General features: G+C 41.8%; 1 protein-coding gene across 1 annotated transcript; it reads left to right on the top strand.

The window, feature by feature from the left end:
- ZBTB8B (zinc finger and BTB domain containing 8B) lies at nt 1–27,437 on the top strand. The gene is made up of 5 exons (XM_073665679.1): nt 1–51; nt 9,544–9,678; nt 11,773–12,704; nt 12,984–13,162; nt 13,985–27,437. The coding sequence occupies exons 3-5, from the start codon at nt 11,804–11,806 to the stop codon at nt 14,276–14,278; spliced, it is 1,374 nt and encodes a 457-aa protein (XP_073521780.1). The 5' UTR covers nt 1–51; nt 9,544–9,678; nt 11,773–11,803; the 3' UTR covers nt 14,279–27,437.
- The last annotated feature ends 298 nt before the right edge of the window (nt 27,438–27,735 follow it).

Raw genomic sequence — 27,735 nt, 5'->3', positions numbered from 1 at the left:
AAGTTTACTTGCTGGGGAGTGTGGTTGCACCGTGCAAGATCTGGCTAAAAGGTGAGGCGAATGGGGTTTGATATTTAGTATGATTTAGGAAAGCGGCTGCCTCAGGTAACAGGTCGCCATGGAGCTGACTGACTTTCTGTGTCTCTCCTAAATCCCGGGCTGCAGCTAGAAGCAGCATGTGCAGTATGTATGAGACTAGGCAGCGCATATGGGAACCTATGGTGAATGGGGTCTGTGCAGTGTGTGGGGTACAGACCTAGGGCATCCTGTGCTGCTAACCGCTGCACTTCATAGCATATTGCCTTAGGTCTGCACTACACAGTGTGCCTGCCAGTAATTAGTGCTGGAATTCATGAATGACCTCCTGAGTGGAGAGGAAGGAACCTTATTCTGTATGGCGACTCCTGGGAAGAGGGTAGTCCCCCAATAACTGCCCCTTGCATCCAGCCACCTTTCCTAATGTGGCACCCCTGATCAGTAACCCCGTGATACCCACTCATCTGCCTCTTTTCTGATACTTATCAAATTATTCAAACCTGTTTGTGAATTGTTGCAATAAATCATAAATATTAAGAAGCTGTTGTCCCACATTAAGACCCAATGGCTCTAATTCATCAAGGAGCTTTCACCAGAATTCTAGCAGAGAACGGCTTGTTGCGACTCTTGACATTTTCATGCCATTCCTGGCGAGCACTGACAACGTCTAGAGAAGTGTGGGGAGATCGCGAGGGATGGGGCATGGTCAAGTGCGCCCCACAAACTCATCATAATTCAGGCCACAGAGTGCTGTAAATGACGACAGAAGCCTTTGCTGGCTAACGTTTCTGGCGATGGTGCACGGCAATGAAAAGATGAATTAAAGAGAATCCTTCAGCAGGTTTTTGCCGCCTAATCTGAGAGCAGAATATTATAGACAGAGATCTGATTCCAGTAATGTGTCACTGGGCTGCTTGCTGTTCTTGATTAAATAACTGTTTTATCAGCAAGCGATTATAACTATAGGATTAGTAAACCTGCTGCCATGTTATGCTCCATATTCATGAGCTCTGGTTTCACAGAGGATCAAAGATAGCAGCTATGGGGAGCTGCAGAAGTGCCCCAACTGCCATGACGAGATGGAAGGTATATCATAGTCTGCATCTCCCCGGTATGGAGCAGGCTCAGCTCCTGAGGCTGCTCCATACATTAGCACCTGACATGTAAAGTACCAGTAGGTCATATCTCATGTAGGGGTTAAGGAACTTTTTTTTTTTATATTATTGTAAAAGTCTGCACAAAAAATGTGTGTAAAAATGCATCAAAAACACTACTTGTGAACAAGCCCTTAGAGTTCTGCATTATATGCGGAGAATATTAACAGTTTGGTTGTCATCTGTTGGCCTTAAACAGTGGAGGCACACAATTTGGTGGGAGTGCAACCACGGCCAGGAGGAATTGAATGAAAGTCGGCTATCTTTATCTGTGTCAGACTTTTAATGGAGCAGCCGCTCTCACCAACTTCTGACGACCATCTTGCCACCGTGGAGCACCGGACACTCAAGATCTCTGCTTCGGGAGATCAGTGATGGGACAAACACCAGTTGACAATATAACCTATGCAGTGGATAAGTGATCATTTTATGTAGACTGGAATATGCACCTTTTAAGCATGAATTCACATTGAAACTCCTCCAAAACGAAGCATACAATGTTATGTCTGTAAATGAGTTTTAACAAACCCCATTCACTCAAAGTGTGAAAATCCGCCATGATCTGATGCTGTGGGTTTTCAAATTGTCGGCATGCCCTATTTATTGCTCATTACTAAGTAATACGTGAACTGGACAAAATCAAAAATAAAGTCCACATGTAAAACATCCAAATTCTAGTCTTCAAATTTTTGTTTTGTGTGGCAGCGTTTCTTATGCCAGAAATGTTATTCCAGTTCCTGAAACCTTTCTGCTGAGGCGCACACCACTGATAAGATGCGCCAAATTAATTTAAATGGTGTTCGCCTCTTAACGAATTCGGCACATCTTATTCCTGCACGCCCATCATCATGACGGCATGCACAGCGCCAGTCTTAATGAATCAGGGCCGAAGTGTTCACACTGCATTTAGTGGTTTGATGTCCATTGGGCTCGTGTCGAAATCCCTGAAAACCGGTATTCAGTCGTGTCCCTGATGGAGCTATTCATTAACACGAGAATGATGGCGTTCAATTGGACTCCATTTGTGCTCTTGCGCAGCAGTGTATGTGTGTTCAGAGGTGGACAAGAAGGTATTTAGGTCACAATTTGCACACAAAAAATTCAGCACTGATGTAAAACATTTGACATATTGGTCTCCTGCTCTTATCTAACATTGGGATGTGTACTAACATGCCTAAAATATTCCGCAGTTTGATGGAGAATTCTGGTGCTCTTTGAAAAATAACTCTGCTTGGGCGCAGTCAGACGGTCGTATAAATTGGACCGAAATTGGAACACAATGCGTGGACTGGCCAAGCGTCAAAGCTTCATGTATTTCTGTGCAGCTATCTCTCTCGGATCCGGAGAGCTGCTGGTCAGTCCATTCATTGCCTTCCGATCTCTGTCCGATTTATGCGGCTGCCTGACTGCGCCCTTGCTGAGTTCAGTTACAATGAGTTTTTTTTTTTTTTTTTTTGGTGTTTTGCAAATTACAAAGCATTATATGATCTGTACTGTAAATAAAATAAGTAAAAACCACATCACATTTAACATACTCTTAGTTAGATATTCAGATTTTCAGTCTGAATTTTCCAGATGGAAAACCTTCTGCGTATCATAGTACCATCATTGTGAATTAAAATGTCTGAAATTTCACCCACATGCTGCAGGGAAAATGTGCAGCATAAACTGAGAGGATCTGTGGATTTGATATTTGCTGTATGCCCATTTATGCTGAAATGCAATGGGTGAAGTTTCTGGTAAGGCCTCATTCACATGTCAGTGTTAAAACACGTACGTGAAAAAATGGTACCGATGTCATCAGTGTTTGGCCCGTGTGTCCGTATCTACCATTAGTGTGTCATCAGTGTTTGGCCCGTGTGTCCGTATCTACCATTAGTGTGTCATCAGTGTTTGGCCCGTGTGTCTGTATCTACCATTAGTGTGTCATCAGTGTTTGGCCCGTGTGTCCGTATCTACCATTAGTGTGTCATCAGTGTTTGGCCCGTGTGTCTGTATTTAACATCAGTGTGTCATCAGTATTTTTCATGGATGGATACATAAATAAATTACAAAGCTTCTCCTATACTTTGCAGTGTAAGGCTGCGTGCCCACGATGCGTTTTTCAAGCGTTTATGCTGCGGAATTTCCGCAGCGTAAACGCTTGGGAAATGCTTGGTAATCCTTCCCCCATGGTCTCCAATGCAATTCCGCACTTTCAATGCCCATGCTGCGTATTTTTCCGCAGCGTTTATGCTACGCTCAAAAATACGCAGCATGTCCATTAATTTTGCAGACACGCAGCGTAATCGCCGCCATTGACTTGCATTAGAACGCGCCAATTCCACAAGCCTGCATCTGTACTTGCGTAATTGGCGCGTTCTAATGTGCGGATGCTTCCCCGGTGTGGAGGACAGGAGACTCTCCACCACACCCAGGTACCATTAAAAGCTGTAAAAAAAAAAAAAAAAAAAATAGAAAAAAAGAATAAAATAAAGATTATATTCACCTTCCGACAGCCCCCGTACTCCTTCCCTGTGCTTGCCGACAGATCGCGCAGGACTGAAGGACCTGCGCTGACGTCAGTCATGTGACGGCAGGTCCATCAGTACAGCGTACCGCGATCTTCCGGCAGCCAGCACAGGAGCGCAGCAAGTCTCGGGGGCCATCAGAAGGTAAGTATAGGTTTATTTTTAACCATTCTCTCGGGACACACTATATAAATCCATGCCATTTGCATGGATTTATATAGTGTGACCTAGTTGTCAAGCACTTTCCAAGTGATGCTAAAATCGCTTGGAAAGCGCTTGTCAACCCGCAAGGGGAAATGCTAGTGAAGAACGCTTCACATCCGCATGTCCCTGGCATGAAAAAACGCATGTACAATCCACATGCGTTTTTTTTCTGCCAGGGAGATGCAGAAACGCTCAGGAAAAAATCCCGAGCATTTCTGCATCGTGGGCACAAAGCCTTAAACACGGATTGCATCCATGTGCTGTTTGTGATTTTCACAGACCTGTAAACCTGTATTGGCCCTTGACTTGTATTCCTGTGATGCTGGGAAAAAAAAACATGTCTCTTTGTGTTTTCCACGGACACATGGTTTGTGAAAAAACACGGACATGTGAATAGCTTAGTGGGTACTTGTGGTATCCGAAAAGAAAAAAAAACTGATACAACATATATGGGCATCTGAATGAGGCATAAAGCAAGGATTTCTGCAGAGAAGTCCTTGCCGCTGATAATAATGTGGATGAGCAACTGTTCCCATGAAGAGAAAAAAAATGGCAAGCTTTTTTTTTTTTTTTTTTTTTTTTTAAACTTTATCAGCTTTTAGTTTGTTTCAAAAACTGCATCAAAAGGGTACGGCTGAACGTAACCCAAGTCTACAATCATACATGCAGTTATAGTAGAGAACTTTACCCTAATCCTGGAAATGGATGCAAAGATGGGAGGCATAGGAGACTTTTCTTATGTCTTCATCTTTTTGGAATGTATTTGGCATAAAAACTGCATGTGTGGTTTTATAGCAAATCTTCAGTGAACACATCTGCTGAGGCTTCCCTGATCCTCGACTGGTTCCAGCAATGACTCCCTTCCTGGGGTCACATGCTAACGAAGCTATCCCATCAAAATTTTTATCCTCTTAATATATTGCAGTCTTCATTTTTATATTGCACTGTGTATATAAAATTGCTAATTTTACCTTTCTATGCAGTTAATTATTCTGTTTTTATTAGGTCTATGATATCATGTGATTAAAAACTGACTAACTGAATCCTTCTTAGCTTTATGTAGAAACAGGAGGTCCATTTTCCCTGTAGGAGTCATCAGTCACAGCAAAAGTCCCTGGGAGGAGGGAGCAGCTGTCAGGAGTTGAAGAGCAGAATGAGTTCTGTAGGGACTTTCTGTTTCTACATAGAGCAGAAAAAGGAGAAGAATTAGCTGGGTAGAAAGGCCGAATGAGCAATTGTAAGTACACAGTGCTATATAATATTGCAATATATTGAGGATAAAATCTTTTGATAGGAGTGCTTCTTTAATGTGACATGTCATCAGAAGGGGCTGGAGGAACAGGAAAGCCTCTCTTATGGACTGGGAGGGTGCATTATTATGCAGATCCGCCAGTGGTCCACCTCAAGATGTGCAAACAAGGATTTGATTCGGAATTTTCAAATTAAAGAGTGGGTAAAATCTGCAGCAGAATTTGCCATGCTAGAGATGAATAAATTTGCACCACAGGTCCCTTTTTGGAGAAAAAATGTTTAGCATATGGGTATGATTTGTTCAGATGTAAGCTGATATTCTATGGGCAAATCCACAGGGGGGAAAGGATATAGGAAAGATTCTACTTCTCTTCTATTGAATGCACTCCTTGGCGTAGCGTAAAAAAATCAATAACCCAAGAGGTACTGTATCTATCTGATGTAGGCTAAGTTTCCACAGTGAGCTCTTGACACTGAATATTTTTGCTGAGCGAAAAAAATGCTGAGTCTTACAGTTCCAGCAAAGTGTACTGGACTTTTATTAGTGGTGCAAATGTACCTGATTCAACAGTTTTAGAAAATGAAGCCACACTATGCAAAACATGATTTAAAAAATAAATAAATAAATAAATAAAATGTAAAACAGAACCCTATTTATTTTCACATGGCTGATTAAAGAAGGTGCTATTATTATTATTTTGAAAATAAATTTTTTGGCACAGTGCTTCTTGTATGTTTTCCTAAAAGTATGTTGTAAGCCGGTAGTATTCATGATGATTAATAGATGCCGGTGCTGGACACTGTTTGGAATGTGATGCTCCATCCAGACGCACTCCTCTCATGTAATAATAGGTAGCATGGCAGCAATGGGCTTAATGTTGTCAGTTCTTGCTATTCCTTGCCAATAAACTACTTTAAGGGGTGCTTTGAGCGAGATGCATGTCTGGTGATGTTTTTTGTCTACTAATGGATAAGGAGAGGAGGCTATAATATTGGGAAGGCCAGGGTCACACAGCTGTTGATTCTCTCATGCGGGAGTATCTGGCCGATAATGCTAATGTCACTTGGATCAAACTCATCCTAGTGTTCTCTTAGTGTGATCCATGAGAGAATCGCAGTACCTGTACGGGGACCTTAATTCATCCACCTTTTCCTTTCACTGTGTCCACGGATGTCGGACTGTACTTGGGTGACATCCGAGTGCAGTCCGATGTTTCACATGCACCCATAGACTTGTATCCGTAAGATAGTGCATCAATGTCAGATCGGCCGGGGTACCACACCCGACACCCCTGCCGATCAGCTGTTATCTGTGTCGGCGGCCTCCGGCTGGAAGTACTTGTGGAGCTGGCCATCTAGCTGTAGTGGCCACTACACATCCACCTCCTATTCAATTCAATGGGAGGCAGATGTGCAGTACCCCGTGGCGGCTACTACAGCTAGACAGCCAAGCTCCGCAAGTAAGCACTGGTGGCTGCCGCCGGCACCTATAACAGGTGATTGGCAGGGGTGCTCATTTCCTGTTAATTACTTAACCATCCAAAGGCGGGGACAGTGACGCCGGCGCTGATTGGGTGCCAGGCTCACGTGTGCTAATGTGGCGCCCCTGAGGGTTCGGTCGCCACAGAGTTATCGCATCTCATCCAGAGGTGTGGTATCTCACTCTCAGGTAAGGAAGGAGTATGGCTCAGGACCCTAACACTACATCCACTACACCACATTTCCGGGGGACAGGGCGACAATGCTCCTATGGGAGAGCACAACTGTCCCTGATCCCTGGCTGGAGTGGGGAGGAACCACCTAGAGAGGGGAAACTAGGTAGTGGATGGGTGGAGGAGAGCACTGGAGTAGGAGCATATAAAAGAGAGTAGCCATCTTAGATCAGTGTTCAGTCAGAGGAGGAGAGTGTAGGAGCAGGGGCTCTGTATGGGCTCTGCTCCAGAGGCAGGCCTAGTCGGGAGGCCTGAGCCTGAAAGGAATGAAGAAAGGAGAGGGGAGCAGGAAGGCTCCAGGACAGGAACCAAGGGGACCCTAGGGGTACGGGCCGTGCAGCTGCCACCCGTACGCCCGCCGCTGCCAGTAGGTAGGGGGGTCAGGCCAGAAGAAGGGAACCGGATCCCTCAACCAGCAGAGACTACAGGGCTCAACTGGGAACCGGAGGCTGCAGCACTTCAAGTACAGCATGCCTTCCACACCAGCCACCAGGAAGGTAGCCACATAGGGCCAGTGGACGGAACACATGTCGCCCGCCAAGGCCCGAGGACACTGGACAGAGGTGCCGCTAGGTGTGAGGTACAAGGAGAGAGGCCAGAGAGGACACACTGAAGGGGGTCCTGCTAAATGCTCCAGAGATACCTGAGGGTCGACCGAGCCCCTTACTGCGTGAGCACAGGACGCTGTGGGCTCTTACACTGGTCCTGTAAATGGAACTGCTTAATCGTGAGTAAAAGATCTGGGACTGCATCATCTGGACTCAGTGCAGGGTGCCGCGATGTAAGAAGAATCACAATCACCACCATCATCCACTCATGCTGCTCTGAAGCTACACTCTTCCTGTGGGAAGTTATACTACCTTGCTGCGCATATCACCAGCTTCAGTGGACTGCTCCGCAGCGGCGGTTACCAATAACCGCAATCCACAGGTGGCGTAGTCGGACATTGATATTAGTACACATAGACTGCCCTGGGTCACGGACCGGGTCACCGCCACGGTGACTACAACCCCCAGCATCCACAAGGCCCGGCTCCGGGTACCCCATGGCCCAGGGGGCGCGTCAATAATACCTGCATGAGAGTCTCGGGACCTCAAGTGCCGACCATGCTGGAACGGCGCAGGCACAGGAGGTGAGTATAAGATTTTTTATTTTATCAGTGCCAAACGTTTAGATCAAGAAGGGGTTGTCCTAGTAGTGGACAACCCATTTTAAGGCCTTTACTGGCAGCCGAGCAATGGAGACTTAGAAGCATGTGATGGAGCAGTGTCTTGCATAAAAATCATGGTTTTCTAGAAAGATGTAGACTTTTTTCCTGTACCACTGCTTGAGGAAAGTGTCTTCTAAAAACTGGCCATAGGTTTGAGAGTTGATTTTGAGTCCATTTTCAACCTGAAAATGTCCAACTAGCTCATCTTTAATAATGCCAGCCCATAGCAGTACCCCACCTTGCTAGCGTCTGAGTTGCAGTGGAAGTCTGTGCCCGTTACTGATCCAGCCTCTGGCCCATCCATCAGGTCCATCAAAAGTCGCTCTCATCTGATCAGTCCATAAATTTTTCGAAAAATCTGACTTCAGATATTTCTTGGCCCAGTCTTGATATTTCAACTTCTACGTTTTGTTCAGTGATGGTCGGATTTCAGTCTTCCTCACCTTGGCCATGTCTGAGAACTGAACACCTTGTGCTTCTGAGCACTCCAGGAAGGCAGCAGTTCTGGAATATGACAGCACTGGAGGATAATCGGTTCCTGGTCACTTCACGTTTAATTCTTCTCAAATCTTTTAGTTAATGAGCTTTTTTTTTTCCTCTACATGTTTGCGACCCTGTTGACTATTGGCAACAAAACTTTTAATGGTTCTGTGATCACGCCCCAATATGTTAGCAATTTCATGAGTTGAGTGCTGCATCCCTCTGTAAGACTAACCATTTTTTATTACTTTTCAGAGTCCGTTAAATCTCCTTTTTTGGCCAATTTTGCATGATGAAAACAAGCTGCTTAATAATTCTGCACATCCTGATGAGGCTATGTGCCCACGATGCAGAAATGAAGCGGAAAATTTCCGCTTCATTTCTGCATGTCCTTGCCAGTAAAAACACGTGCGGATTTTAACACTCGTTTTTGACATGCGTTTTTCTAATGCATTGAGTAGGCAATTCCGCATGCGTAAATGCACAAATAATGGACATGCTGCGGATTTTTTCGCACATAAAATCCGCTGCGGAAAATTCCACAGCATGGGCACAGAACATGCGGCTTGTCATTGGGGACCATGGGGCATGTATTACCAAGTGTTTTTCAAGCCTTTCCCCAGCAAAAATGCTTGAAAAATGCATCATGGGCACGCGGCCTAAAGGGTGTCGTATCCTTCGATCATACCCTACCTCATTACACAAATACACATCACCTGATCTGCTTCATCCAATAAGCATTCAGATTTATACAGTTTGAAGTTGGAAAATCTGCATAAAAATGATGATCTGGTCAAAATACTCACTTGTCTAATAATTCTGCACACAGTGTATAGCAATGAGCTATTAAGCGCTGCTCTCTGCTTGAGAACTGAGAGGATTTTTATTAAGAGGTAAACTGCAAAGTTACATACAACTTTACCCATTTTAGAAGATGAAACAACCCCTTCTAAATATTAGCTTTCTATCTATGTACTGTTTTTCAGGCCTTATCAGAATAGAGAAACTCTGAAATTACCTATGCTTCTTGGGGGAGCTGCCTCATAGACCGGTGTACTTCTGCATTGTATTTTTGGCAATCTGCTTAACAGCCTTCTCTGGACTTTACATATCAATTAAAGGTGAGCATGCTAAGGAAAATTGTAGACAAGTTTTCATTTTAGAAGCTTATCAATTTTTACAATATTTATTTTTATTGATCCTGGACCTTAGATTTGCAGGTGACATTACAGCCATACAGTTGAAAGCAAAATGTGTGCTTAAAGAGGTTGTCCACTACTTCTTAGGAGAAGTCATGAATGTCTGATCGGCCAGCGTCTGACACCTGGTACCCCTGCCGATCAGCTGTTATCTGTGGTGGATGCCGACCGGAAGTACTCACTTGTAGTGGCCGGGGCTTGGTACTGCACATCTGCCTCCTATTCAAATCAATAGGAGGCAGATTTGTAGTATCCTGCGGCAGCCACTAGAAGTAGACAGAGCAGCTTGGCTAGTGAGTTCGGCCGGCGCCGCCATCACTGATACCAGCTAATCGGCGGGGGTGTCGGACCCCGGCCGATCAGACTTTGATGACCTATTCTAAGGAAAGGTCATCAATGTGAAAGTAGTGGACAACCTCTTTAAAGTAAATGCCTGTGAGTATGAACAATTATTTCAAGTGTTAAGGATGCTGAAATACGTGACTAAATATTCTAGAGAATAGAATCCCAATTATTCTTATTGAGCACAACTGATAGCAGTATCAGACGGTAGAATGGGATCTGTATGAAGCACAGGAGTTACAACTAGTTTAAAAAGTCACGGCATAAATTTAAAATCTGATTAATACATTCATATAAATGGGGTAGAGTTTGAGCCCTGAGAATATTAATCAATCTAAAATTTAAAACTGTATTTGATAGGTATCCCATCTCATACAGTGATGACAATTCAAAAGGCTATGTCATAATTTAAAATCAGTGGGGGTCCAAGCTATAGAACCCCATTGAGCCGGAAGATGAAGGCTATTTCGCTCCCAAAATTGCTCAGATCGGATGCCGCTTTTCTTAAAGTGGTTGCTTGTCCTAGCAATATGTCATCACATTCAAGTGGTAATACCCCTTTTTAAAGGGGCTCTGTTGTCAGATTTTACAGTACAAACTCCTTGCATTTTTAAGTTTAGAGGCTAGTGTACTTACTGTGACGCTAGTCACTACTCACAGACACAGTGAGGTGGGGAAGTTAGGGAGTCCGAGGCCAAAGCCAGAAGGGTATGTCATAAACAGACGGGTGAGGCGAAGGCATAGTCGGGTCACGGTCTGGAGTCAGAATTCCAAGAAGATGGCGAATTAAGACAGAGGAGTTAAGCTAACGGCTAGTCAAAGGCAAAATCCAAGGTCTGTCAGCAAAAGATCAAAATACAGTACAGAGGCAAACACACCAAGCAGAGCTACAACTCGCAGAGACAAGAGGCAGACAGCCAGCTAAATAGCCTGGAAATCATTCCAAACAGAAGACACCTGTAGGAAGCCTAGCACGCCCTGGCACTGATTGGGCGGCTGGACTGTCACTCATCACACTGACAGCTCAGCACGCCCAAGCCTCAGATTGGACAGCTGAGCTGTCTATCTAGATGCTGACAACTTGGCACGCACCTGACCCAGATTGGACGGCTGAGCTGTCACTCGCGACACTGAAAGAAGGAATCGTGACACTTACATTGAAGAAAACATGTCAGAATGACTATATAATCTTGATATTAGGTGCAGGGAAACTTTAAAAGGACTAGACAGCCTTTCTTAAAGGATTGCTGTATGTAAAAATTAAGTTGGTTGTACTTTAACCCCTGCTTCTCCAGTCAGTGACCGCTGCCGCCTATCACCGGGCTCAGTAGTGTGGCCAAAGTGAATGGCATGAGACCCCTGAGCTCAGTGATTGGCTGCAATGACCATGTACTGTAGTCAGGATGTCACTGCTGCAGCCATGTCAATAATGACCAAGGGTAACCGCACAGATCCGGCCCTTGAGCATCAAGGGGTAAGTACTACTGACTTTTGTTATTTCTGCATAAAGCAAGCCTTTGGCTTACAAAAGTGAAAACCAGAAAGCTCCTTTTTAATATAGAATTATATATTTAGAATTTATTACTTAATTTATGCTTCAAAATAATGTCATGTGGATATTATATTATGCAGAGTTCATTGAAAATGGTAGTTCTGACACTAGTTGTGTTCCAGGTGCCGAGAATTTGCTTGCTGACTTGGAGCCATGGAGATGCCATCATATTACTCCAAGCTCCTCGGAGAGCTGAATGAACAGCGTAAAAGAGATTTCTTTTGTGATTGCAGCATCATTGTGGAAGGTCGAATATTTAAAGCCCACAGAAATGTTCTGTTTGCCAACAGCGGCTATTTCCGGGCTATGTTAGTCCACTACATCCAAGACAGTGGAAGACACAGCACAGCTTCTCTTGACATTGTGACATCTGAGGCCTTCTCAACCATCCTGGATTTCCTATACTCAGGGAAACTAAACCTGTGTGGTGAGAATGTCATTGAAGTTATGAGTGCAGCAAGCTACCTCCAGATGACTGATGTAGTTAACTTCTGTAAGGCATACATACGATCTTCACTTGATATCTGCAGGAAAATTGAAAAGGAGAGTTCTTTTGGACAAGCAGATAGTGGTAGTGATGGTCCTAGCAGCGGAATAGGTACGATTGGGTCACTGACAGTAAAAACTCGGAGTGATTGTCAGAAAGATCCCCCATGTGGGGACTGTAGTAGCTGCAACTCTGAAGAAATTATGGTAAAGGATCCTACAAGTGCAGCCTCTCCAGGAGACAAAAGTCCTACCAAAGTGATGGAACCTAAAGAAGAGTTTGACTCTGATGTAGTGGAAGTAACTGAAGGCCTTCAACCATATCCAATGCAGCAAGGCCTGGAGCAAGGGGAAGAAAGTCCACAAGGTGGCCCAGGAATGGACATATCATGTAATAATTATCATATGAAGCAGTTTTTAGAGGCGCTTTTGCGCAATAGCTCTGCCCAGAGGAAAGAGGACACTGTGCATCACTTTCCTCGTGACTTTGAGTCTAGGCAAGAGGAAGCAAGTGTCTCAATGAGCTCCATGATGGATATGCAAGGTGACTGGTATGGTGAGGACGCAGGTAATAAATCCATCTAGGTATCATCTTTTTTTTCTATTGTATCTTTGTGTCTAATTGTACTGTTACCTGTTGTAAAATATTGACAGGTAGCCTGATAAAATAAGCAGTAGTCTTTTACTTTAATAATATTATTCACATTTTTTTAAAATTTCCATTGAATAAAATGGTTTCAATTAATCAATAGAAAGGCAATACTCTATGATAAAGCTGATCTGCAAAAAAAAAAAAAAAAGCCAACTTTGTTTTAAGTAGAAATAATATATGTGTTCTTTAAATCAGGGGATGTTTTAGTGGTTCCAATCAAGCTACACAAGTGCCCTTTCTGTCCATACACCGCCAAACAAAAGGGTATTTTGAAGCGTCACATTCGTTCGCACACAGGAGAGCGACCATATCCTTGTGAAATCTGTGGCAAAAGGTTTACACGTCAGGAGCACCTGCGCAGCCATTCACTTACAGTGAGTATATTCTTTTCTGTATGTAAAGGTGCATTTACTAGATACTTGTAGGGCTTTTATTGTTATGTGCTCCGTCTTTCTGCAGCAGTGTGTGTACTTTTGAAGTAAATTATTAAAAGAGCAATTCATCCCAGTTTTTATTCCTGCATACTGGGGTAAAGTGTTTTGAAAAGTCACTCTTTTTCTTTTTTTGCGCAACGTGGAGTTGCGCAATATTTTTCACACCAGTTTAAAGCCGTGCCACTAAAATGAGTAGAACTGGAAAGGAGCCAGGTGAGATGGGCAGCGGCCACAAATTTAACAAAGTGCTGGCGTTTTTGACGCCAGAAACGCCGCTTCAGACTCTGACTGGAGTAGCATTTCTGGCAAGGCACATGCCACTGAGAAGGCATGCACCTCTTAACAAATTTGGTGCATCGTGCTCCAGCAAGCCCTTCATTAATATTGGTGTGCACAAGGCCAGTAATGAATTGGCCCATAAGTCTTTGTTATTTCTGTGTAGTGAAAATAGGAAGGGGTCATAGAAAGAGACCTATTACGTTTGTCATCTAAGTTGAAATCTTTCTACTGCATACATTGTGATGATCCATTAAAAGGTCTAAACCCTTTCAGTGTCACTGCTTACAGCAGAATACAACAGCCTGATGGAAGGCCAAAAGAAATCCCAAAATAGAATTAGCATTTTAAAGAATTTATTGTATAGTTCCCACTTGCTATGTGACAAGTCGATAAGTCCAAAATAGTGTAACAGGGAATTATGATCTTTTATTTTCTGCATTCGATGAACCTAAAAAAATGTCAAGATTACCTTTGTTTTCCCAGGTTCATCGCTCCAACCGTCCTATCATCTGTAAAGGTTGCCGTCGTACTTTTACCAGCAGTTTGTCTCCTGGTTTGAGGCGTTTTGGTTTGTGTGACAGTTGCACATGTGTCACCACTACAAATGATGACTCCCAGCATCCAAGCCACACAGAAGCTGCTTCAGAAAGCATGGACAAGGATGAAGGAGATGGAGATGGAGACTGGCCTATTTACATTGAGTCCGGTGATGAAAATGACGTGGCGGAGGAGGATGTTGAAGATAAAGAACAGATACACAGGGAAGTACTAATGTGATGCACACGTGAGAAGATCATGCTGTCACCTTTACACCGGCCATCTAGGTAGCATCATACTAGAAAGCTCATGCCGTCCTTTTTTCTACCACTGTGGGTGGTCAGCGGGTCCTAAGCCGCCTTGGTTATGCACAGTGCTACTAGTTCAGTAGCAGCGGGACATTTTATATTTTACTCTTGGTTATTTTAGTGCTGTGCACTAAACTCCTTTGTTATCCAATGTCAGATGACTGTCTTAATTTTGATATGCATCTCCTGGAATGCTCTTCTTATGCCTGCGAACTGGTGAACTTGGATGAGACCGACCCCAGTCTATACTCTGTTATCACTTTACATTCAACACAAATTGGCAGTCAAGTGACTCTCCTTAATTTCATCAGTGAAAAGGTAAAGTATTAGCATCTTCAGACGTTTTTACACCTTCACCCAGCCTGGACTGGTTATCTTATGTAGATGGTTGAACAGCTCTGTCTTACAAAATGTTCCTTTCAGTAATGTAATGGAGTAAAGCAAAACTCTTTTTTCCGCCATATGTGATGTTGTATACATTCACCATTATTTTTAAGTGGCCATTCATGGATTGTATGTCACTGTAAAGGGAACCTGTCACCTTATTCATATACTGCCCAAAACACGGGAATCATGAATCAGAGCTTGATTACATGTTTACAGCCAGGTTTATCTGCTCTGAAGCGCTCCAGCGTTTCAGAAAAACTATACTTTGAAGAGCCGACAGGGGATCCTGTGTGCACATACCCTTATACTACTCTACAATCTATTCATTCCTATTTCTTGGCTCTTAAAAACAAATCTCATCATGGGAAAATTCACCTTAGCGGCTAATATCCAGGACATATTTTTGCAGATAAATATGGAGAGAGTTGTCATTGCCACTTGTCATTAAATGAGAAGAAGACCTCACGAAACTAGGGAAAGACCAAGATATCAATGTTAATCTTGTAAAGTATTTGGGCTGGGGCTACTTTTGTTGCAGGATCCTAGTGATCGCAACAAATCGTAAATATATATTTTTTCAATCACTGCATTTCTGGATGTGACAGTGACTGATAAATGTGCTACAAAACTTTTCATAGGGCAACATAAAGAGCCTGTAACAGCAATATTCACACCATTTTGCTCTATCATATATGTGAAAACACTAGCAATGATTTTACAGAAATGTTTCTCTAATTGCTCCACTGAAGGTTAAGTGCAGCCTGCAGCATAAATAAGAAACTGTTTGAAATATAAAGGATATGATTGCAAATTCTAATGAAAACAACTTGCTGGTTCAGGGCCTATGCACCATGTGCACTGCTGTCTTACACTCTGAAAATACACTGTTTTCTCAGTGTAAAAAGAACTGTATGTTCTACACATAAGGTTTGGCATATTGCACTACATTATGTGTATCCAATAAAAAGGAGGGAGAGCTCAATTTCTCTCATCACTGAAATGCTGATGTTGAAAGACATAAAATTAATTGAGGGGGACTAACACTCCAGATAAAACTCTGTTGCCAAGTTTTCGTAAAGTAGCCTTTAACACGTCCCTTTTGTGTAGACAAGTGGCACAGGCACTAAATGGTACCCTCCCTTCTCACAAAAGGTTCAGTTTGTTAAAGGGGTTCTCTGGCATGAAATAAAGTATTTAGTCACTGTATGTGACTGCAGACTGCCAAATCCTGACAGTGTGCAATGCACACATTCTTTCCGTTGCTCCGTAGTCCCCAGGTGAATGGACAGTTGCATGCCTGCATGTAGGTGACTTGCATATTTTCGGTCACATGGCAACTAGTCTCATCCAGCTTCTCTGAATAGAAGGGAATTGGGAGAAGCAGGGTAAGACTAGTCGGCACGTGACTGCAAGTATGCAAAGAGCATATATGCAGTAACATGACCACCCACTATTGGGGCATACAGGGGAATCGTGATATCGCATGACTTTGCAGTTTGACTGCAAACTCTTCATTTCAGACCAGAGAATTAATGTAAATAATGACAGACTTGCACATGAAGAAAAAAAGCTGTGAACCTTAACATTTTCTTTTTAAATTGGAGACAAGTTTCATTTACTACACACTGCCAACTTTTGTAACAGAAAAGAAATGTTTTAATAGCATTTTTTTCACATGACAGGTTTCCTTTAACACTGCTGGGAGGAAATTAACTTTTTCTCCCAGCAGCATTTGGGTTTCAGGCACAGGGGTGGTACATAGTGACACTGACTGACAGCCGGCCGGCCCTAATGATGAACCTGCTATCAGTCAGTATATCTCTCTATATACAGAGCGGTGACTGAACCAATGCCACCACCTGGTGGCTGATACCCGAACGCTGCCAGGAGGAATAAAGAGAATTTCCCTCAGGCAGCGGGACTCTCTATACCGGCGCCGGGCAGGTTCAGAAGGCTATTAACCTGCAGATTAACATATCTGCAGGTTAATAGCGTTTTTTCACGTGACAGATTCCCTTTAAGTGTTTAAGGCTTTAAGGAACACTAAACATAGAAGTGAATGGTATTTGTAAACCGAAGATTAACTTTCTTCAACTGTTTGTACGTCTGCAGGATATTCTGGATGTTACTGTGTTTGAGAACAAAGATAATTTTTCACTTCATTAGTGATCGCCTGAGGGAGCTGCACAATATTTGTCTTATTGCAGACATAACATTGGGGGAAGGCTCTTGCTGCAGCCAGTTACCTGACAACCAGACAAAAGATACTGAGATTTCTTTAGAGGGGTTGCTGTTTTAAATGTAATGTGAGGCGAAATAGGATCAAAGGAGAGGAGAAGATTAAGGGAGGAATTGTTGGACTTCTGTTTTTAGTTATTTTTTTGGTATATTTTTTTTTATGCATCATTCATATTTTTAAAGGGGTTTGTCCTAAATGGAAACCCCCACTTTTTTTTCCTATTCAAAGCAAACTTTTATGGTATATGCACAAGAAAAAAAGTGACTTTTTTTTTTTTTTTTTTTTCCTTGCTCTCATAGAATTTTTATGGTATGACCATGTATCCCTGTGGATGAGAGGGGTCCTAGCGGTTAGAACACCACTATTTAGACTTAAGATCTTAATTCGTACAGGCTCTTGTGCTACTTTACCTAAGAAAATAAAATGTAGGAGATGCGAAGGACAGAATACAAGTAGTTTTCCATAAAGTGGCTGGTGAAAGTATTCAACCCCCCCCCCATTGGCATTTTTCGTGTTTTGCTACCGCACAACCTGAAATTTCAGGTTTTTTTTGTTTTTTGAGGGTTTGCATCAGTTCATGCAAACAACATGCATATAACTGTGAATATTTGATTCTTTATTTTTGTGAAGCAAACAACAAATAGAACAAAATAAATGAAGACTTCAGTGTGTAAAACTATTCACCCCCCTAAAATCAGTTCTTTGCAGAGTCTACTTGTGCGGCTATTACAGCTGCAAGTCACTTTGGATAAGTCTCTGAGCTTTCCACATCTTGCCACTGGGATTTTTGCCCATTCCTCAAGGCAAACTGCTCCAGCTCCCTCAAGTTAGATGGTTTCCTCTGGTGAACAGCAATCTTCAAGTCTGACCACAGATTCTCAATTGGATTAAGGTCTGGGCTTTGACTAGGCCGCTCCGAAACATTTACACGTTTCCCCTTAAACCACTCGAGTGTTGCTTTAGCTTTGGGTCATTGTCTTGATGGAAGGTGAACCAAAAAGTTAAATTTTTGTTTCTCATCTGACCACAGCACCTTCCTCCATACATTTGGGGAGTATCCCACATGTCTTTTGGCAAACTCAAAATGAGACTTACATTCAAAAATTGTAAGTAAAGCCTTTTTTCTGCCCACTTTTCCATAAAGGCCACCTCTATAGAGTGTATGGGTTAGTGTGGTCATATGGACAAATGCTCCAGTCTTTGCTTGGGAACTCTGCAGCTCCTTCAGGGTTACCTTTTGGTCTCTGTGCTGCCTCTCTGATTAATGCCCTCTTCCCCAGGCTGAGAGTTTTGGTGGGTGGCCCTCTCTTGCAGGGCTGTGGAGTCGGTAAGCCAAACCTACGACTCCGACTCCTCAATTTCCCTTACACCGACTCCACGACTCCGACTCCCACATATATTGCTTATATTTAAGTGTAAAATTTATTGTAGTACAATGTGAACATCAGACATTTAATGATTTTTATGATACAATAATCAAGATATTTAGATAGAATATAATGATGGAGGGATAGAGTGTGATAGACAGACAGATGACAGCTGCAGACAGCAAATAGTACATTGCACATATAGTTCACACATATTGTACAGAGAGCACATAATAATCACCTACAATATTAGCATTAGTTACCTTCCTGTGACAGAGATGAGCAGTAGTACTTTCACTTTCTCCAGCTTGGAGCCCAGGAATCGGATCCTGTGCAGGGCAGGCACCCCTCCCCCTCCTCTCTCTGGTGAAGATGGCAGAAGACAGGACAGAGGAGGGGAGATTGCCCCCTGCAGTCTGGAGCCCGTGCAGGACGGGAGCACTGCAGCTTACAAGTGAGTTTTGATAGGTGCGTGCCCCTGCTTCTAGGGAGGGGGGGGCACCTGCCCCCCCTGCCCCTCGTTGGCTACGGCCATGATTCACACACAGCGTTTTTGCGGATTCGTTTTTTGCAGTAAAATGCAGTGACTCTGGGCATCCCAGCAAAGTAAATGGGTTTCAAGATCTGACATTCAGACACATTGTTTTGTGAGGATCCGTTTTTGGGCTCAAAAACAGATCCTCACAAAGAATGAGCATGTCAGTTTGTTCGGTATTTTTCTAATCTGCTTTTGCTATTGAAAACATTATCTATGAGCTCAAAAACCTTTCAGGTGATGCGGTTTTTTAAAAAGATGATCTGCTTTTGCAGCTGAAAAACGTATCCTCAAAAAATTTATTATATATTTTAGGAGTCGGTCCATTTTATACCGACTCCACCAAAATGAGCACAGACTCCACAACTCCAACTCCACAGCCCTGCTCTCTTGGCAGGTTCGTTGTGGTACCATGTTTTTTCCATTTGATGAAAATCGATTTGATGGTGCTCTGGGGGATCATCAGAGATTGGGTTATTTTTTTTTTTTCTATAACCCAACCCTGACTTGTACTTCTCAACAACTTTGTCTCTGACTTATTTGGAGATCTCCTTGGTCTTCATGGTGTTAGTGGTGCCTCTTGCTTAATGGTGTTGCGGCCTCTGTGGCCTTTCAGAAAAGGTGAGTGTATATATTGACCATGTGACACTTCGATTGCACACAATTGGACTTCCTTTCATCAAGCATGTGACTTATGAAGGAAATTGCTTGCTCCAGAAATTTTTAGGGGCTTCATCGCAAAAGGGGTGAATTCATATACACATGCCAATTTTTAGTTATTTGATCCCATAAATTTAATTTATGCCTATAAAGACCAAGGAGGTCTCCAAACAAGTCAGGGACAAAGTTGTTGAGAAGTTCAAGTCGGGGTTGAGTTAACCACTTCGCACCAGAGCCTGTTTTTGCCTTCGTGACCGGGCCAATTTTTTTCAATTCTGACCACTGTCACTTTATGAAGTAATTACTCTGGAACGCTTCAACGTATTCCCCTGATTCTGAGATTGTTTTTTCATGACATATTGTACTTCATGATAGTGGTAAAATTTCTTCGATATAACTTGCGTTTATTTGTGAAAAAATCGGAAATTTGGTGAAAATTTTGAAGATTTAGCAATTTTCAAACTTTGAATTTTCATGCCCTTAAATCAGAGAGATATGTCACACAAAATAGTTAATAAATAACATTTCCCACATGTCTACTTTACATCAGCACAATTTTGGAACCAAAATTTTTTTTTGTTAGGGAGCTATAAGGGTTAAAAGTTGACCAGCGATTTCTCATTTTTCCAACAAAATTTACAAAAATATTTTTTCAGGGACCAAATCATATTTGAAGTCACTTTGAGGGGACTTTATGACAGAAAATACCCAAAAGTGACACCATTCTAAAAACTGCACCCCTCAAGGTGCTCAAAACCACATTCAAGAACTTTATTAAGCCTTCAGGTGCTTCACAGGAATTTTTGGAATGTGGAAGAAAAAAATGAACATTTAACTTTTTTCACAAAAATGTTACTTTAGACCCAATTTTTTTTATTTTCACAGGGGTAACAGGAAAAAATGGACCCCAAATTTTTTTGTGCTATTTCTCTTGAGCGTGGTGATACCCCATATGTGAGGGAAAACCACTGTTTGGGCGCACTGCAGGGTTCGGAAGGGAAGGAGTGCCATTAGACTTTTTGAATGTAAAATTTGTCTGAATAATTAGCAGACGCCATGTTGCGTTTGGAGAGCTCCTGATGTGCCTAAACAGTGGAAACCCCCCACATGTGACACCATTTTGGAAACTAGACCCATTAGGGAACTTATCTAGATGTGTGGTGAGCACCTTGAACCCCAAGGTGTTTCATAGAAGTTTATAATATTGAGCCGTAAAAATAAAATTTTCACATTTTTCTCACAAAAAATGTTTTTCATTCCCTAATTTTGTATTATCATAAGGGTAACAGGATAAATTGCACCATGAAATTTGTTGTACAATTTCTCCTGAGTACGCCGATATCCCATATGTGGGGGAAAACCACTGCTTTGGTGTACGGCAGGGTTCGGAAGAGAAAGGAGCGCTATGTTGGCTGGGATAGGTTGCAGAAACCATGTCACATTTGAAGAGTCGCTGACATGTCGAAACAGCAGAAACCCCCACAAGTGACCGAGTTTTTTAATTTTAAAATTTATACCATTGGGCAGTGAAAAAAGCATAATTATATTTTTATCACAAAAAAATGTTTTACCCTCAGATTTTACATTTTCACACAGGGCAATGGGTAAAAATGGTGCTGAAATGTGTCACACAATTTCTTCTAAAAGTGGCAATACCCCATATGTGGCTGTATCGTACCGCTTAGCCATACGGTGAGATCTGGGGGGGACGGAGCGCTATTTGACAATTGGAGAACAAATTATTGTAGAATAGGCATTTGGATTTGGGAGCACAAAATTTTCTGAATTTCTTTTGGGGGGCAAGGGCCATTTCGCTTTTCCAGAGCCTTTCTGCTACCAGTAACTTGGATTATTTTTAACAGATGAAGGACCTGAGTGGGGACTAGCTTTTTTTGAGGACCGAGTTGAAGCTTTTATTGGGAACATTTTACATAACATTTATCCGGCGCTCTAGGCTGAGCACTTACATCGGGGTTTCCATCTAAATTTCCAAGTGATGTAATTCAGATGAAACCCCTGCCGGATCCATTCACTGTAATGAGGCAGCAGAGTTACTCTGGACTCCGTCTGGCCTCTGTTTAGCGGTGTCCTTTTTTTCAGTAGTGCACAAAACTGTGGCCAACCGCACTTTTATGCACGCCTAAAACAAATGACACCGTGGGATCCCAGGCTAGACGGCATCCACAGTGGCCTATATCTGCCTCATTACAGGGAATCTTCCGTCATGGGTTCCGGCTGAATCACGTATTTCAGAGGTTTACACGGAAACTCTGGTGTAAGTGCTCAGCGCAGAGTGCAGGATAAATGTGAGCAGAGCCTTACTGCGATCTTTGGGAGACATAATAAACAAATCAGTAGCAGGTGAAGAATTGGTTTTATTTATTTTTTACGCCGTTCCTAGTGTGATATAACTGATTAGATTACTTTACTCTTCGGGTCGGTGCGCTTACAGAGATCCCAGATTTATATCGGGTTTTTATGACTGACAGCTGTCACACACTAAAAGACGCATTTTTTTGCAAAATCTAGTTTTTGCATCGCCATATTTTGAGAGCTATAATTTTTCCATATTTCGGCCGACAGTCTTGTGACGGCTTGTTTTTTGCGGGACGAGTTGACATTTTTATTGGTACCATTTTTGGGTACGTGACATTTTTTGATCGCTTTCTATTCCTTTTTTTGGGAGGTAAAGTTAACAAAAACAAACACTTCAGGAATTGTTTTTTGAGGTGTTTTTTTATGCCGTTCTGCGTGTGGTAAAAGTGATCAGGCAGCGTTATTCTTCGGGTCAGTATGTTTACAGCGATAATACACTTACTGTATTTTTTTTTATGTTTTGGCGCTTTTACACAATTCAAACTATTTTATAGAAAAAAATATTTTTTTTGCATTGCTTTATTCTGAGCGCTATAACTTTTTTATTTTTCGGCTGATGGAGCTGTATGGCGGCTTTTTTTTTGCGGAACAAGATGACGTTTTCAGCGGTACCATTTTTATTTCTATTTTGTTTTTTGATCGAATTTTTTTCCACTTTTTGGCGATATGATGTAAAAGCATATTTGTTTGCTCCGTTTTTAATTTATTTTTATTATGGTGTGCACAGAAGGAGTTAATTAGTGTGACAGTTTTATAGCTCGGGTTGTTTTGGGCGCGGCGATACCAAATATGTGTACTTTTTTTTGGTTTTGTAAAAATATACGGATTTATTGGTTTAATATTTTATTTATTTTGTGTTTTTTTATTTATTTTTTTTTTCACATTTTTACTTAGTCCCTGTATGGGACATTAATTTTTTTTTTTCTGATCTCATGTAATGTAATAGACATGTATTACATTACATGAGATCTTCGCTGACTGTTTCACAGTCAGTCTCCTGCCTGGCTTCAGCTGCAGGCTGAGCCAGGCAGGACACCATATATGGCAGATCTGGAGGCGGTCATGTGACCTCCAGCTGCCATAGCAACCCCAGGTCCTGGAAGCTATCAGGGGTCGTCGGAGAGGTAAGTAAGACGACCCCCTCTCCTCCTTCTATCTTCTATATGCTGCGATCACTATAGATCGCGGCATATAGAACATAGCAAAGGGTTAACATCACTGGGACCTGATCCAATCAGGTCCCGATGATGTCCCCTGTCAGAGCTAACGCTCTGCACCGGAATCGCAGCGCTTGCAGGACCCTGGGGGTCCTGAGTGCTGCGAGACCACCCACCGTTTTTAAACGTCGGCGCTGCACAGAGCCCAGCAAGCACCGACGTTTATCTACAGTGGGCGGTCGGGAACCGGTTAAAAAAAAATTTAAAAAAAAAATTTAAAAAAATCCCAATCTCCGATGATCCCCTGGAGCACCATCAAATCCATTATCCTCAAATGAAAAGAACATATTACCACAACAAAACTGCCAAGAGAGGGCCGCCCACCAAAAGTCTCAGCCTTGATAAGGAGGGCATTAATCAGAGAAGCAGCACAGAGACCTAAAGTAACCCTGAATGAGCTGCAGAGTTCCCCTATTTGTTGTTTGCTTCACAATAAAAAGAAAACCAAATGTTCACAGTTGTAGGTATGTTCTTTACAAGAACTGATGCGAACCCTCAAAAAAAAAAACTAAAAATCCAGATTGAGGTGGCAAAACACAATAAATCCCAAGTGGTGAATACTTTCACAAGCCACTGTACCCATATGAATTGTTTTTAGATCAAATACAAGAGCGCAATAGGGTCTAATCCTAATATAAAAAAAGGGGGAAGAACAAGTAAGATACGCTCTCCTTTATGAGGTTGTATGAGGCACAACCTCTGCAAAAGCCAGATGCTTCAGCTTTCATGTGAAGTATCAGGAATGAGGCAGGATCTGCAGGCAGCAATGAAGCATAGTGGAGATTCCTTGCAAGTTTGGGGCTGCATTTCAGTAAATGGAGTTGGGGATTTGGCCAAGATTAATGGTGTCCTCAATGCTGAGAAATACAGGCAGATACTTATCCCTCCAGCAGTACCATCAGGGAAGCATCTGGCTCTAAATTTATTCTGCAGCAGGACACTGACCCTAAACATACAGCCAATGTAATTAAGAACTATCATCAGCCTAAATAAGATCAAGGAGTCCAATAAGTAATCATATGGCCCCAACAAAGCTCTGATCTCATTACCACAGACTTTTCTATATCTTCATGTATTTCCCGACAGACTTGATGATTATTTCTCCAAGATGTTTGACAACCTCCCCGCCGAGTTCCTTTTAAAAGTTGTGTGTAGGTTTTCCTGCAGGAATAGATGCTGTTTTGAAGGCCAATGGTGGACACACTTAAATACTAATCTGATTTAGAATTATTTTTTATTAATTCCTTTTGCATTTTAGTTTATTTTTATCCATTTAACGATTAAAGGGGTTGTCTGGCTTTGGGGTTCAAGTCTGCAGTCACTCAATGTGTGGCCATATCGCCACACATTATCATATACCTGGCTCCTTGAAAATAACCATTGCACTGGTCAAAAAGTTGGAATTTCTGTTTTTCCCTAAAGCCAGATCCTAATAAATATACCTGCCTTTGCCAATGCATCAAGCCTTCATCTTTTCATGAAATTATAGACTTGTATGGATAATTTTTAGCCAGGATCCAGATCAAAAATATTTTTAAGTACACATGGTCCACAAACCAACACGGACATGTGAACAGCCCCATAAACCATGATATGTGCTTTCCTTGAAAAACACAGAACGTGTATGTAAAACAGACATTTGAATGAGCCTTTTTACTGACAGCCTATTTAATCATGCTTTCTGCATTTGGCAGACATTGAGGCCATTGCTAGGTGGTACGTGGAGTTACATTGCCGGGATTGGTAAGAGCGCTGATCCTAGTAGCCCGGCTGTGTCCATCAGTCAGGATCTTGCAGGATTGTACACATACAATCGCCATGACAGACTATAAAGATCCATCTTGGAGCAATAATTAGTGCTTGTGATGGAAATATGTGTTCTTCCAAAATAATAAAACACCGTGCTGCATTAAAGCCCATTTAGACAAGCATCAGGTGATTGGATCAATTATGCCTGCATAGAAATCCTGATTATTGTGCCTCGTCTTGTGTAAATTGTGCTACTGACACAATTGTGCTGTCCCCATACAGCATTATGCTATTAGCGACTGTTCTCATCAGGCTTCTTTGGCCTGTGTACACTGGCTTCTAAACTAATGAAGATTGACTGACTAGTATTTGACTGATTTGGTGTTTGTTACGGGCTGAAGTCATCTAGTTTGAATGGATCTTTACAGTCCCATTATTACAGCCCATGTTTATCCTGCTGAAGTGACGTTTCGTATTGTCCTTTCCAATTTGGGTATAAACAAAATACAAAACGTCAGTTTTTGTTCTTTCGAACCCTTTACAAAGCAATGGCTCCCAAATGAATGACTTCAGATTGATCATGTGGCGATTCATTCTGAGTGAATTGTCACAGGGAGAGTGGGCTTTAACAGAAGGATCTTCAGGCTATGTTCCCACGATGAGCTTTTGATGTTGCAGAATTTCTGCACCATTTCGGCACCTATTATTTAGATGAGGCCACTTGTGGTTTTTCATTGCGTTTTTATGTGCATATTTTTTAACGTGCGTTCTCATTTTTGATGCAGCGGTTTTTGTCTCTGCTTGGTGTGTCATGCTTTAATTAAAGCGGTCTTGTTTTTGATACTTCCGGTTTTCTTTTTTTGCATTTTTGATGCTTTTTCACCTGGAAATGCACTTAAGACATGTGCATTTTTAGCTGCGGAATTTCTGCACCTAATGCAAGTCTATTGGGAAACTGCGCACAGAAAACATACCAGCAAGAATAATTGACATGCTGTGATATGAAACACGCACTGCAGGTCAGTTTACGCAGAGTAAAATAAAAGCACATTGATTTCTATAAATCCCCTCCACTTTGCTCGAACTGTAAGATGCTGCGCTTTTGACCGCAGCAAAAATATGCAGCGTCAAAAACACACCAAAATCTCATTGTGGGAACATAGACTAAGGCCACGTGCACACACCGTCAGTATTTGTAAGCCAAAACCAGGAGTGGGTGATAAATCCAGAAGTGGTGACTTGTTTCTATTATATTTTTCCTTGGACTGTTCCACTCCTGGTTTTGGCTTACAAATACTGATGCAATACTTTCTTTGATTTATTTTGGGATACTGTTAACTATTTTAAGAATGTTATGGTGTTTTCTTGTTATTTTGGTTAATGTAATTCTCCTGGTCAAAAATCAATTGAACATGTGACCTACACATTTTGTCATGGTACCAATGTAAGAGCTACATTTGTAAGTTCTCCCCTTTTTTCCCTCTCCTTCCCCTCCTCTCATACTTCATCCCTCATTCCCTTCATTAAAGAACAACTTACCCCTGTCCTTTTCCCTTCTCCCTTTCCTGTTTTTATTTGTAAATGTAATACAATTATTGAAACCCAAATATGGATGTAAAAAAATTCACCACTCAGTGTGTGTGTGTATACGTGGCCTAAAGAGGGAAACACGGGAGAATGTAGTTTCCCCACTTCCGTTCGAGCCAAACATGACCGACCATTTTACGTCAGTGGCACATGTACACACACAGTGCCACTGGAAATGGTGATGACAGCAACTAATCATTAAAACTGTGTAATAAGCGGACAGGAGCCATAGGTAAGATGACAGCATATAATAATACAAATTCCTATCAAAAACCTGATATCCAATTTCTATAAATTTAACAGCTTTTTACATGTACAGTAAATGCCATATAAAATTCTAGAAACTGTTAAAAACCAGGAACTTGGCATCTCCTCCTTTACTATATACCCCTCTCAAATAAGGTATGACAGATGTCTTGTGGAAAATATCCTTTTAAATAGAGCAATGCCTTCTTTACATTTTAATGATTTGATACAAAATTTAGGTAACACTCATACTTTCCAAAGTCATATGCATTCAGGGGTCTTTTTTTTTTTTTTTTTTGTATTGAATCTTTTTTGGATCTGCTATTTTCTTGCTTGTTACGACTATGAATATGTGCTCCAGAATAATTTTCTATGGACAGATTCTGCATCTTTCTATGTAAGGTCCTCTGTGTCCAAATGTGATATGTCCACTATCTTTGTGAAGAGTAAGGGGATAACCATTAAATGTATGTTTCTTTGTAAATATGTTTTTTAAATAAAGGAGCGCTTTTAATGCTACTCCAATGCATGTTAAGGTAGAAATGTAATGACATTAAAGAGAATTGAATCCACTTTTAATATGGACTGGACCAAATGTCAGTGTCTTCTCTGAAATCATGAGCAATGTAGACTTTTATTTTCAGTTCTGACACATGAAAAATTATATTCTCTGAAGCTATTCTATATATTTCATACACAGCATCTTATCATATGAAACTGTATTTTAGGCCGACGGTTAATGATGCAAATGTAGTACATATTTGATATTTATTATACTTTAGCACACATTGGCAAATAAATCCATTCCTTGTCGGTCTGTCTTATTTTACAACAAATTGTGTATAATGTACAGCTTTACTCAATTTTTTACATGCCCTTGTCTTAGGCATGAAAGGTTTATCTGTGCCCACTGGAGGAGGGGCTATGAAAACAACCATTTTTGTATTTGCCCTAAATATCAATATCACAACTGCTCTCACGTTGCCACAGAGCAGTGGTCCCCACCCTTTCTGACCTGGAGAGCCA

The sequence above is a fragment of the Phyllobates terribilis genome, unplaced genomic scaffold (genome assembly GCF_046119375.1).
Source record: "Phyllobates terribilis strain yellow unplaced genomic scaffold, ASM4611937v1 Scaffold_2__4_contigs__length_985480577, whole genome shotgun sequence".
In the NCBI taxonomy this organism is placed as follows: domain Eukaryota; kingdom Metazoa; phylum Chordata; class Amphibia; order Anura; family Dendrobatidae; genus Phyllobates; species Phyllobates terribilis.
This window is presented reverse-complemented; position numbering and strand designations above follow the sequence as displayed.